This window comes from Heliconius melpomene, chromosome 21 (assembly GCF_056956725.1).
Source record: "Heliconius melpomene rosina isolate 202511_hmr_F chromosome 21, ASM5695672v1, whole genome shotgun sequence".
Taxonomy (NCBI): domain Eukaryota; kingdom Metazoa; phylum Arthropoda; class Insecta; order Lepidoptera; family Nymphalidae; genus Heliconius; species Heliconius melpomene.
In genome coordinates, this window is record NC_140409.1 from 9,701,078 (window position 1) to 9,716,544 (window position 15,467).

General features: G+C 31.3%; 1 protein-coding gene across 1 annotated transcript in view; it reads right to left on the bottom strand.

Annotated features, from left to right (window-relative positions):
- Window positions 1-8,574: 8,574 nt before the first annotated feature.
- Window positions 8,575-15,467, bottom strand: part of sowah (ankyrin repeat domain family member sosondowah) — a 47,387-nt gene continuing 40,494 nt past the window's right edge. The window contains exon 5 of the mRNA XM_085206794.1: window positions 8,575-8,705. Within this exon, the coding sequence (XP_085062920.1) occupies window positions 8,637-8,705 (69 nt within the window). The 3' untranslated portion in view covers window positions 8,575-8,636. The remainder of the gene's footprint in view (window positions 8,706-15,467) is intronic.

A 15,467-nucleotide genomic window follows, 5' to 3' on the forward strand; every position in this document is an offset into this window, starting at 1 on the left:
TATAACGCAGTCGATTCAATTTATATTTGTATTATATTTGATTTTTATATAAAGTTTGTAATCATGTATTCTGTTTCCGCGATGACGAATTAAGTTACTAAAAAGGTGTGATGAACGTTTTTTTTTATACAAAAAAAAGAACAGGTTTTGAGATCGATATCGGGTGTTTTAAAGTCCCGATTTCGTCTATACCGGTTTCCAGAGTAAACACAGCGTCGCTTTATCGGGGGGCAGGTCACCAATCGCATGTACAAGTTGTAGGCGTGATCGTAGCTGATTCAGTGGTATAGCAGCCTGTACCTAGGTTCGGTGCTGGGAGAAATATGGGACCCGAGGGAGGCGGTGTTAATTTACAGCGACGATTTCAAAACGAGGACCAAAATTGGCGGCCATTTTCGTGTATTAACTGTCGACAATATTCTGTGGCGCGCAATTTTCGGTAACAGTGGATTTTGTGTTGACTAAACGTTGCTATTTTTATTTTACACTAGCGGTCGGGCCGCGGCTTCGCCTGTTTATAATGCGCGATTGTTTATTAAATAAGATGAACACAATTCATCTTATAAAGTTTATCTAAGCAAAGAAAAACTTTATATCTTGGGTTTGGACATTATAGTAACTTTATTAAGGATATTTGATCTTAGGGACAAACCATCTAAGAATGGTCCTTTATCATTTTTAGTAGTTTATAAGTATATTTTACCTATCAATACGTTAATTGTTCCATGGCAACAACTTTTATTTACAGGCATCACGTTTGTAAAGTTGTTCAATATACCCATTTATATAATTAGGAAACGAGTAGGGGAGAGCGGGGCCAAAAGTTCCGATTTTTTTTTAACCTCAAATATTGCTACGAATACTTGATTTTAGCATTTATACAATATAATCAATTTCAACTTACATATCTAGACTTGCAATTAAAACAGTAATTTGGGGTATTCTTTGTAAGACTTTTTTATTATGATTTTTTTTATGACTGAAGTCGGAAAGTAACAACTTACCCCGACTTGGGGCAAGTTGTTAACAGACCGGGGTAAATTGTTACCATATTTTTAAAGCTATTATTTGCAAAATAAAAAACAATAAATAATCGAACAAAGCCTGTTTATTTAAGGAATAATCAACAGTATCATTATAACTACCAGGCGCAAAAGCAAATCTTTTTTAACCGACTTCTGTAAGAAAAGGAGATTATCAATTCGACTGTTTCGTTTTTTATGTATGTTACTTCATAACTTTTGATTAAGTGAACCGATTTTGATGATTTTTTTTTATTTGAAAGGTAGTGCTTCCCATGTGGGAACTAATTTTTATTTGGTCTATTTTTGACCATGGTATCTATGAGAAAATCACATAAGTATTAAATTTGTATTGGTACGTTTGCGACAAAATGACGAATAACTCAATATCCAACGACCATACGCCAACCGATTCTAATGTTTTTTTCTTATTTGAAAGGATACACTTCAAGGATAGTTTAATGAAAGTTTGGTTAGGCTCTGATTATAAAATCCGGTCAAAATTAAGAAAATTTGTTTTTATTTTGGTAAATATTAATTATACTAGAATAGTTACAAGGGAAAACTTTGTTAAAATTATTGTCAGAAGTAAGATTCCCCATCGTTGCATTTCTTTTCAACCAACCTCAAAAAAGAAGTTTTCATTTTCAACCGACTTCAAAAAAGGGAGAGGTTCCCAATTGGCCCGAATATTTTTTATGTATTTTCTTGTTAATATACCAAAATGTTAGTTTCCACAAAAATAATACCTAATTGAGTCAAGTATTACATATCACAACAGATGCCACTCGTTACCAACCACTACCACCACAACCAACACTCGTTTAAGAAGTATCCTTTTAAGGTTACTTATCACTTAAAATCGTAAAAAGAATTAATTTTGAACAAAAAAAAACTGAACCGAAAAACAGCGAAACTAAAAAGTAAAAGATAATTTTACATAAAACAAAACTTATTTTGATTTTGTTAAACCAAAATAATAAACAAAAATTTATACCTTTAGATTTTCGGACTTAATATGTATATGTAATTCTTTGGTAACAGTTTTTATCTTATTCCTGCAATCTTTGAAAGCAACATCCGCTGCTTTTTGCATCAACTCATATGACACATAACCTCGAGTTGATTTCCGAGCATAAGTCCGCATGTTACTAAATTACAATATTTTTTAGTATGAAAAATTACAATATTTACATCCCATTATTGGTACAAATGAATTGGCGAAAGTTTTTCGTCACAACAACAGGTCACAACATGCCCCAAAAAAAGGGAACATCTAGCCCCAAAAACACGTGTTGAAAAAAAATTAAATATAAATAAGATATAGAAAACATAAATAGTTTACAAATAGTGTTCCGAAATAGTAGGTAATATAATGTAAAAAAAACACTAACATACTCGAGGCTAATCGTTAAAATTTGTGAGATAGACCAAAAATATGAAATGCAAAAATATTTACAATCGTGCACCAACGACACGCGTGTGCTATTCCATTGGTTTCGGATGCCACTGGATTGTTCATTATGCTGGCCATGGGTGCGCTGTCACATTGCATTTCACTATATGTTTACTAAATATTCCTATCACTTTTCTCCGCGAAATTATTTCCATCGGAACAACTTACCTCGGTAACTTTTAGCCCCGCTCTCCCCTACCTTAATAGCTTAAACGATTAAATAATTTATTTGGATAAGGATTCATGATATTCATAATATGGATGGATGGTATCGCTGATAGTTGATAAAATGGTAATATTGCAGATATTATTAGGTACAATGTTTAAAGATGTTTTTTCACAAGACAAGACTTTTATATAAAACATATAATCTTTAAGGGTTATTCTCGAATTAATGAATACGTTTTAATTCGCGTCATTTGGGAGTTTTTAAGAAAAAACATAGTTAACTATCTACAATTTGCTTCGGAGATAGTTTAAAGATGACACGACAGCGTCGAGAATTACACTCGTAATTATTATGTTAAAATTATGCACAGCTAATTAACAAAATAATATGAAACTAAGCTTATAAACTTACTAAGTTACCTGTCGAATATAAAGTTTTTAAGGTCCGGTGAGCTTTACGAGCGACCAACTCATAATTATTTTTTTAAATTTACTACATTTGAATACTTGACGTGAAACAATTGTTTTATTTGTATAAAACCGAAATTAAATGAGGGACGAGAGGAGGTGTGCCTCATTTACATTGAAAATGTAGGGTAGCTTGTATTTATATAGATTAAAACAAGTGATATCTAGAAGCGTCTCGTAACAACGTTTGCGGTTGTGAGATGATCAGAATTAGAATTAGTCTACAAAAATCAAGAAAAAAAAATAAGAAAATTTTTACTTGCGGAAAATAATATTATCCATGTTTTGTATTTCCACATTTAGAATAACCACAACTATGTAAATTATAAAAATGTTGTAAAATGTAAAAGTTGTAGGCTTCGATTTGCTTATTACTGAGGTGTCCTACGAAAATATGATAATTTTAGTAAAGCTATTATTGTTTTAAGAATACATATACATATTTTATTATTATTTACAAATATTATTATTTACAAATATTATTATTTATGATATAAACATATTTTATTTGGCACTTAGTGATTATTTCTTGTATAATACTTAGAAAAGAAAATAATTTCGTAATACAATATAAACTTTGTAAAATATGAACATAATAAAAAGGTTGTTCGCGTCTGCCGGAACCTCTCGAGACATTTCCTAAACAAGGCAACACAATGTTTCCTTTTCAACTGCCTTTCGCTGCCTTTTCTTTTATTAAACGCGCTCAATTTTTCCACAATATTTCTAACTTACGACGTTCAACCAGTGAAATAACAATAGAAATATATTTTTGTACCATTGAATACTTGTAGGTGTTTTATTTATACCTATTTTGGTATATAATGCAGACCGAGCTTTTATCATAGAATTCTTAATGGGGCGACTTGATATTAATGACTTATATATAATAGATTTAAGAATATATATGTATATTTACAAATAATTTTAGAATGAAATTCAAAAGCGCTAAAAGCTATATGCTATATGTAAGTTAGCACAAGTAAAAATATACTGGATTTGTAAATTAATAGAATCGTATCCACATATAAGACCAAGATGTAACATATAGGTAACACTGCAGTGAACATTATTACACCCTTTATTACTAGCAAAGCTTCACACTGTATCCCGCACACAGCAGGAAATGCAGAGGGAACCTAGAGTTAAAACACTCCGTTCCCCACTTTCCGCTGAAATGTTCCGTGGCGGAACTCAACGCTGTGCCTTTAATAACAATTCTTCTCTCATGGTATCGAACCCACCACCGTTAGAGACACACCCTTATCCTACCTATATACCTACGCCACGACGACCTCTTCAATATTCTAGTTTCTATATATTATAAATTTAAGTTCATGTTCCAACCAGTTTCAGTGCAACATCAGGAGATGCAGTACTGATGTCATTCTAGTAAGGAAACTCAACCGTCTAACGGTCCAACCTGATTACGTCAGCATGTTTTACAACCACCATGTAGGTATGGCGAGTTTTATTACGCCAATTTATTGACATCAAACATATATATGATAGAATAATTAGGTTTCATAATTATTTACAATAAAGACAGTAAATTAATAAATATACTTACATAAGTAATTGAAGCTTTAATTTTATTTTCATACAAAACTCTGCCCTTGCACCTTTTGTAATAGTTTTGTGTTAAGAAGAGAGTTACAAGAGAGTTAACCTTTAAGATGTTTAAAAAATAACACTAATCTGATCTAACAGAAATAAAGTAAAAAAAAAAAACAGCTTCACGCTGCATCCCGCACACAGCAGGGTAGGCAGAGGGAACCTAGTGTTAAGTCACTCCGTTCCCCACTTTTTGACGAATTCTGGAGACATTGCAATTTGAGTGGCAAAACTCACCGCCGCGCTTTGCCTCGACACCAGAACGAAGAAATGGAAATATAAACGTGAATAAATATGAAACAAAGGTAAATCAATATAAGCAACGTAGTCGACGGCTCTACATCAGTTAACTGTATCACAAAACCGATGGTGAGATAACCACAGATTTATGCACAGGCAGTGACTTAATTAGTTTTAGTACTAATTAGAAAGTGGGGGGAAAGGAGAGGGGGGCGAGAGAGTAGAATACAATGCTCGCTGGATTGTAGCGTTTAACATAATTTAAAAAAAGGTAATAAATGGTTATACTTACGTACTGTTGTTCACACCGGCGTCGCGACATAGGGAACATAAAATGATTAGGTTATAAAACACGATAACAATAGTATAGAAACAAATTAAATGTACTATGTGTATATTTTGTCACGCTATTTCCTTAAAAGTATTTAGATGAGAGTAAAATGTACGGACGTAGCGAATTTGTCTTCCTTGCACTTTTTTCGAATTTTTCAAAGACTATAAATGTCCACGAATACATATTTAAATATAAACTATCAATTTAAGTTTTAATTATTTAAGCACAATAAAAATCTGTTCAATATCTCAAAACTGTAGGATTTTTGTATCAATTTTATAGCATGGTACACAGAGGGAACCTAGTGTTAAGATATTCCGTTCCACAATTTCCGTCCAATTTTCGAGGCTTGTGATTTTGCTTTAGCAAATCAGTTATCAATGTAGGTATTTGATGATATAATAATAATATATTTTTGAATAAACAAAATTAAACGATGACATTATATTTTTATTTTACAGCGTCTATGCAGCTAGCTACCTTAGGAAAGCTTTTCAATTTTCTTTTGTAAATTTTCTCGTAATATAATATCTATTAATATAACATATAACGTTGTGAAATAGATATTTCAAAATATTTAACAGATTACGTTGATTGCAAATATGCGCAGGTACGTACAAAAAAAAAACAGAACCTGCCGTATCTCAAGTCGGTTAGAAACATAGCTTCAAAAGCGTCCGATATGAACAATCTTTATCTATATAGGTACCAATGTAATATAATATCGTCCTTTCCTCTACGCTTTCGCATTTTATCGTGTCAAGTTCGGAGCACCTGCCAACAAGTTCACCCTGGCGATACGGATCTCTAAACTAAACTTTAACGCCTATATTATAATATTTTTAGTGCGCGAATATTATTTATATCGATACGACATCTGCCGTTTATAACACTAATTATGTGTTACAAATAACAATAAATATATTAGTAATCAAGTTAGAAATATGCTCTATTTTTTAAACGTTTTAACATACAAGTAGTCATAATATATTTAAATTTCTTTATAATTCTTTCGTATATCGTTTCTTTTGTTTAGTATGTTTTAATGGACCCATATCACAATTGACTGTGCATTACAAGAAAATATAATTGTAAATTAGTTAAACATTCTTGGCTTCACTACAATTGATATTTCAATTCATTTTAATAATTCTGTCATACTAAACTATACTAAAAAGTAATAATTAAATAAAACTACATAAATTCTCGTTCACAACATGACAAAATAATAAAACGGGAATCAATAAGAAAACATTTAAAGATCTCAAACATTCTAGAGTAAACCAAAAGTTAAATCGGCATCAAAGGAACTTTAGAAGGCACCAAAGACCTGTTCTACGTCATCCTAATCCTTTAAAGTCCTTAAAAATCTCAGTCCGACACTGTTTCCGGGTCGTATTTACTAATTTATCGCCCTTAGAGCTAATAAATTCACAAGATTACTCTGTTCGTGTATAAAACAACGCTTTATAATTTACCCAATATAAATCTCTTTTGGCTTGGAGTTTAGACTCATTTTGGAGCAGCCTGCCGGTATAACACACTATTAATAATAATTGCTTTTTTTTGCAATGTGTTTTGGTTTAGTAAAACTGTTCTTTTTTTTTCAACAAAAAATATAATAGTATCTTTAGTTTGTTATTTTATTATTGAACATTATAATAGTTTAGAATCAACACGATTTACTCTATTTATCAGCTTCACGCTATATCCCGCACATAGCAGGGTAGGCCGAGGGAACCTAGTGTTAAGATACTCCGTTTCCCACTCTCTGCTGAATTCTGGATGCATTGCGTGTTGAGTGGCAGAACTTAACGCCGACATCAGAGCTTTTGCCTCAACGCCAGAGCGGAGAAATGGAAATATAAACGTAAATAGATATTTACTTTCTCGAGTGGGGATCGAACCCGCAACCGTCGCGTTACAGTTACACCCTTGTGACGCTGCGCCAGGACGGTCTCAAATTTTATTTGTAAGCATGTCATAGTTAAATTAGAACAATTTCTATAAAAGTGATAAACGCAACCATCACAAGAGAGCTATAGCTGAGATACAAATTTATAATTCGGCTACCAGTTTTAGTGTCAATAAAATCATTCGACTTCCGTTCATTCTAAAGTGTAAATTGTTTGTTATTTTATTTTAGTTTTTCTTAAAAAGCAATGTTGTGTTCTGACCGGGCGGGGAATTTCTGTGTTAACTCGGGTAGAGACTCTTTCGGATATTCGTTTAAGAATTCAGTTTAAAGCGACAACTTTGGGCTACGTCCGTTTTTTATTGTCTCAAATAACGGTTAAATTAATATTTTTTCTGTACCGTTCAAGTTAATAATATTAATATTATTAATAGTTGTATATACGGTTCAAGTTAATAATATTGTTAATAGTTGTACTGAGTTTTAATTAAAATACATAATTACTAAGCCGTAACTTAACACCAATAAAAATATATTTATTTTTCTTTTTTTAGTCTCCATAGCATAATCCTCTCTTCTATATAATATAGAAGGATTATCTAATACTCACGCAGTACCTGGTACCTGGTTACGGTGAGAGCGTCCAAGCAAGGTATATTGATTGCATTAACTTGTACGTCAATTAGTATAAACGGACCAATGCGTCTTCAGCTAATTATCATCTTGTCACTATATAGTTGTGTTGTTTGACAGCCAATTGATATGCGTATCGGATTTGGCGAGAAATGGCCGAATAATATGTTATTATATTATATTATATTCCTATAGAAAATTTGTAATTTAAATAAATATATAATAAATTATATAATTTCCAAAACAAAATTTAAAATTGTAATTGATTAAAATGTCTATTGTTTAGTGGCAACATTGAATTAATTATATTTTTCATTTTGATTATGAAAATTAGTTATGTCAATTAAATTAATATATTATGTACACTACATATACTAACTAATAAGGTTTGTTTCTGAATTTACAATTTTTCTTTATCAATTTTTTTTCTATAGGTATAACACTAAAAGAGTAAACTCGGCACGCTCGGAACGCCATGAATTAAGAATTGAAAAGTAAATAAACATGAATTGATGAGTATATGTAATATTAATATAATACGAAGAGAAGATATTGTCATCATTTAATTTTATTTAAATATTTTCTTTTAATATATTTAAAATACACATACAAAGTAATACTTACGCCCTGTTGCAGAACAGCCATGGTGAATTTATGAAAAGAAAAAACATTACAATAATTAAACGCAAAAAAGTAATTCAATATACAAACTACTTAGTTCTTTTACTCATCTCAGTAAGGTTTTAGTTAGATATTACATATATTGTTTAAATTAACAAAGTAAAACTAGATTAAAGCACTTTTAAATCTTATATTTTTCGAAAAAGTTATTAACATTCTTACCGTGAAAGGATCCTGAAACAAAAGAAACATATTATTAGTATCTTAATTTGTATAGCAAAATAATTGAAGCCATCGTTTATAGTCAAGCGCAGTAAGCAGCATCTCACTATTAATACGATGGTAGTGGGTTCGGTCAACAGAGGGGAAGATAGGAGAAATTAATTCAATTTTCAGCTGTGACAAGCCAAAGCTTGGCGGGGCTCCACCATTTCATACCCAATGTCTCAAATTTTGGGGGAAAGTTGAGATCATAATATCTTTAAACTAAGTAGGTTCTGTTTACTAAATGTAAAGCTATAATCAAAAATTACAGTATATAGAAAACGGAAAATCGGGAACGGAGTGTCTGAACACAAGATTTCTTTTGCCTACTCTGCTGTGTGCTAGATACAGCCTGAGATTAAAAAAAATGAAGACTACTTTCACGATTTTTTATTAAGCGACCGGGAAAGATAAAATTACGATTTTCCCTAAACAGTAAGAGAAATTCAAAACGTATATTATAAAAGTAGTATAACAATAATAATTGAGGTCTATCATAAAACATTTTTTCCCATATAAATATAACACAACCTTTTACAAAACTGAATGAACTATACAAAAATGAACGCAACGATTACTATAATAAAATCGATGTTATTACATACAAAATTACAGCGATTAATTTAAGAAAAAAATATTCAATAAACATCATCAAAAAGCATAAACGCATAGCGAAACTCCAAAATAATAGCTACATTAGCAATTTACCCTCCCTACAAAATAAAAACAAAAATCCCCCATTAACTGAGCCCATAACGCACCGAGCTCTCACCGAATCGCGCAAACTGTAAAAAACAGAAAAAAAATATTTTTCCCATGGCCCACGTATTAATGTTGTAATTTTATGGAATATAATGGTGTTTTACTTTTTAATATGTCCCTTATATATATGATGGATATATATGTTATATATGAAATATTGTAATTTCAGGTATTGTATATGCTAGGAGTAAATAGTACCTATATAATATTTACTAAATCTTATAAGTTCCAAGTTTTAGCAAAATAAACATTTACATAGTAACTCTTATAATGTTAAATGTTTTGAAATGCAAGTAATATCATGGCATTTGTTTTACTATTTAGTTATGTGTTTGTTTATGTATGCAATAAAGAGTTTTATCTTTCTAATATTTATATTTTATCAACACTTTTTTATTGTTAGGCTATAATTGTATTTTATGATATTTCTATACTAGTCACTTTTTCTAGTTTGATAGCTGATTTTATTTCATTAATCATTATCATTGAGATATTTAAAGCAGTTCTTTCGTTCTTTTTAATAATATTAGGTAGGTATATTCGAGCATGAGAAGTTATATTCGAGCGGAGAGCTTCCTCAGCGGTTAGAGCAATTTTGTAGGTAATAACCATAATAGAACCATTACGTGCATGTGTAAAGACGCATGATTGCAGCACGACGGTTACTTTATGCGCTTCAATTCAATAATAAATGTATGTATTGTATTGTTTTGAAAGCCACCAAACGTAAATACGTATAGTACTTACTTTTTGTGAAACTCAGTTGAGTTGAGTTCATTAGTTAAAATGAAAATTTTAATATATAATTAATATTTAAAAGTTTAAATTTAAATTTACAATGTTAAGATAATCTTTAAATTTAACTTTCATGATTGATACAGTTCCAGTTCTCAACTGCCATATTATGTTAAACTTGTTTAATGACAAAAAACATTTCTATTAACAATAAATAAAAAAATATATCTTTTGAAATTTGTGTTACTATCACATGCAACAACACTTTCTATATTTTATTGCAAGCTCCCAAATACTATATTTATTCTCAACTTAGAAAGTTATTGGCCTGACTAAGAAATATCGTCTTGGGTTTTGCCAAGCAATGTAGGCAGGAAAAGAAGAAACCAGACTGTTATACAAAAAGTAATATCTATCCACTTTTTCTTCTAGAATATAATATATTCGTAAATTTTAAATTAAACGCACAAAGAGACTAAAAGGAGTTGCAACCGATTAATCTCAATCACAAGCTGGCGAACACTGTGTAATTAGTCATAGAGCGTCATTGCCACGGTGTAAATGATACTTTCATATGTGAATGAGCATTTCTAAAAATAATATATAATTTATTAGGGAATGGTAAGGGCAGTGACGCAAACACTCCTCGACAGATATTAAGTGATGGGACACTGCATCTGAATACGATACGCGATAACTTTGCGTCTTGAAAGTGCTGCACGCCGTTGACAAATATGTTCACATTATTCTTTCCTTCTTCTACCAGTTGATGTGGTGGTTTAATTATTTATCTTGGGTTTCAACTATCGACCATCTTAAATATTAATTAAGTAAATTTCTTTAACTCATCTTATATTCAAAAATGACGAATAATGATATGGCAGCGACACTTGATAGTAAAGAACACCAAAATTTTAGGGTTCCCTTTTTTTTTTTGGTGAACATTACGAATTTAATTGCGAACCTGTTAGCGCCCCTGGGACGCGTCGTTAATAGTGTTGACTCTTCGTTTTGTCTGTTCGTCCACAGGCTCAGTTATTTTGGTTCGGCTAATAAATTGCGCGATGACAGGTGTCAGCTGGTCTAACGCCTTTGCACTCTTGCGTAGATGTCTCATTCCTCACGTTCTGCTTCCATATTCTCTTGTTTTGTCAACGCTACGTTCAATTTTCGTATCGTTCTCTCGCTGGTCTATTTGTTCGGTTTGGATTTGCGCTTTAACTCGAGTGTCTTGTTATTGGGAGAGAATTTTAGTGATTTTATTTGTGTACCCTTTTCTTTGGGGCGCGATAAATGCGGATGTAGTTAGCAAAGAAAAGAAAGAGTGCATTTTACCATTTTTAATAATGTTTTACCTATTAATTCTTATTTTTTAACTGTAGATATATCAAAATTCACGACTTCTCCAACTATTTAGAAAAAAAAGGTTGCATAAATTTAATATAAAAAAAAATATTGAAAGAGAAGTAAATATAAACTTTGAAGCTTAATTTTAAAGTGACTACTAGTTATTTAATATATATATTTGTTCAACCTATGAAAATTATAAGCTGATAACCTAACGGCTTTACAATTTATTATTTATAATTTGGGCAGAGGGAACCTAGTCTTAAGTAACTCCGTTCTAAATTTTCGACCAGACGAGGCGTTGAGTGTTGAAACGCCACGCTCTACCTAATTGCCATAGCGAGAAAATGAAAATAATAATAAATAATAAACCATTCCGCCGAGTGGGAATCGAACCCAAAATCGTCGCATTTAAAGTCACACGCTTGTACCATTGCGTCAAGACGGCCTCTACAATTTTTTTAGAATAAATGCCAATTTTTTTACGGAACACGATATTTACGTCGTCGTTGGCATTGTATTAGTCCACACGACGCTTACGATAAATCGATTTCATTACTTGTTATACATTTGAAAAATTAATAGCCGCATAATTAGCAGGTGTTTCGTCGTACCTATTATTTATTCTGTATTGTACTGTATTATGTTCAATTACAAAAAATCATGTTAACCAATATATTTTAACTGATTCATATACAACTATATATATACCTACTTATCTATGTATACTTGTTAGCGGAGTGTCTTGATTCCAGGCTCTCTCTGTGTACCTTGATGCATGCGGGATAGAGCGTGAAGATGAAAAAAAAATATTATTAGGTTCGGCGATAAATAAAACTTTGCTGAATTAAAAAAATAATAAGTACACTTACTCAATAGAATCGCGTCTCTTTTACTGAAGTCGTAAATATTTATATAATTAGGCAGACAAACGCACCTCAAAGTTATTACAGGTGGCAAGTGCAATAACTTTTTCGTTGCTAATTTGATAAACTAACGATAGTTAAGGAAATTTAGTTATCTAAACAAATTATAGAAATAATATATTGTCACTCGCAATTTTACTAGTGTTGTTTATGTATGAAAGATATCAGTACAATAGTTTATAACTCGTACAAAAATATAAATATCCAAAAAAAAAATAGCACTTATATATAAAATTTTGTATGTATATTTTTTTAACTATAAAATCAATATTGACCGTTCAAGTCAATGAACTTAAGATAACAAATCTCTATAAAGCGACCAAAAAACCGATATAAATCAAAGATATGTATTTCTTTTTACTATCGTTAATTACAGAAAGGTATAAATAAATAAAGGACGCCCATTGAAGGCTCGAGGCGATCGCCGCGGTGCGCCGAAACAAACAAGAAAATGCACTTATGTAGTGGACTCTGAAAAACTGTTGGCCGCTTTCGTTGGTTACCCTCACTTCTTAGAAGTTAACCTGAGTGCGCGATTAAAAAAATAATAATATAGTTATATATTAGAAATATATCAATAAGTTCAGATCCAAATATGAATAAAAATATATGTAAAATGATTCGTGGTATTAAAAAAAAATAACATTATAAAAATACAAAATAAAAAAGTGAACGTTCTGTATGCTAATATTAATACCGTTAGTCAATTGCATTAAACTTTGCTCTTTTTCAAATATCATTCTTTAACGTCAAAGCGACTACGAAAAAATCATTGAAGAATTTATATATATCACTTATTTCACCTTTTTTTTTTCAACTAGGAATGCAGCCTGTAAAGTATTCTAGTAGTAAATTACTTCATGAAGTACAAACGGTGGTTAGCGATGTTGTTTATATAATTTTTATTTTAATACACAGACGAGGCCATCGTGGCGCAGGGGCACAGGAGTGTGTCTATAACGCGACGGTTGTGGGATCGATCCCCACTCGGGTTAATTAATTATTATATACATCAAGGAAAAACCCTGGCGTTGAGTTTCGCAACGCAACACGTTCTTTCAACACGCAATGACTCAAAAAATCCGGTGGAAAGTGAGGAACGTAATGTCTTAACACTAGGTTCCATCTGCCTATCATGGTGTGCGGGATACAGCGTAAAGCTCTATATATTTTTATTATAAAGTTCCATTTTTAAAAAGATTAGAAAAAATTGAAAAAAGTATTTTGATCAAATTGCTTCTAAACTTCAGGATAATTTAGTGATATTTTTCACTGTCTCCGTCAATGCCTTGGTTTACCGCTCGATTCGGTTTAACGGTTGCTTGGTTACGTCGGTCGTGGATTACGCAACGTAATTAGCGAAGTGATCTTATAAGCCACTTCGAATAACAAAAGTCTTTATCTATACATATAAATGCAACCTAAGTTAGAAATTGATCTATATAAGTAGATTATAAATAAAATTGATATAATAATAGAAATTAGTTTAGTTAGGTTAATATTTCTTTCAAATTTCAAAAAGCACCTAATGAAAAATTGTGTATAATATAATTGAACTTATATTATTATAATTGAAATGAAAAACATTGAACTTTTAATTATATGTTCGTAATTTTATTTTTTAGGGGTAAAAAATTTACGAAAGTGTTTTACTGAATCGATGGATAACTTAGTAGAGTTAAATATTATTAATTTTATATGAAACGCTACATAAAACTACTATACTATAATATCTACTTCAAAGTTTGAAACATCGATATATCATCATAATTCGGCTCATAAACCCGTCATCGCATAAAAACAAACAGAAGTCGGATTGTTAATACAAATAAATTGTATGGACAAGAATGAATATCGATAAATTGAAAAGGTAAAACATATCGATTATAAGCAGCTGGCGGGCATTATGCAAAACGGGACAATCCAATGGCGGTAGCGGGTACGTAATTGAAAACTACGGCGGAACCCTCTCGTGTTTGGTACCCCTTTTTATTTTAGTCAAGTTATAGATGATATATGTTTTAATCTACAATTTATCTTATAAATAAATAGCTACAGAATGGAGAGAAATATTAAATCAAAATGAACCGTGTGTAGAAGTAAGCACAAATATGCAACTGTAAACGCAACCGTTGTGGGTTCGATTCCTACTTTTGGATAACTAGGCCAAACGCGACGTTGAGTTCCGCCACTCAAAACGTATACCTCGAATATTTGGAGGAAACTGAGGAACAGAAGTGTCATTACGGGAACGGAGTGCCTTAACACTAGGTTCGCTGCCTATCCTGCTATGTGCCCTATCGCTTGTATAAGCGTGAAGCTGAAAAAATAAAAATAAAATCTCCCTCATATTACTCAACATGAACCTGGGTTCATTAGCAAATTGCCAACACAATACATGACATGACAGTTCTAAACTTTGTTGAAACTTTCCAATTTACACAAATCCCTAACTTCTCGACAAAGGCCTTATTAAAATCTTCAAAAGAACTTTAATCTGAGCCTGGGAGGCCGATCATAAATCTTAACGAAATTTCTAACTTATAACTAATGTTCTTAAACGTCATGGGCAATTTAATAGAATACTTGATGGCACAATTAATATTAGCTGTGAACTGCAATATTGGACGAAGACTTGTAACGAGATAATTATATTAATATAATATACCTACTTATTTCAAAAGAATTTTGATATAGTGTAGCAAAATTGTTATTATTTTTAGAGTATTGCTTATTTTTTTTATAAAGCAGAGATGAGAGAAATCCTCACACTCCGTTTTTCTTTTTCAGCCTAGTAGTAAACATTTCATTTTAAAGTTGAGAAGCCAAAGAATTTATTATAAGAATTTATTTAAAGTGGAAAAGAAAGAACTGACAAGAAAATAATTAAGAATAAAAATTTATTTAATGGCGATTGAACCCACAACCCACGCAGAGGCGCAAGCGTGCAATTGTAACGTAA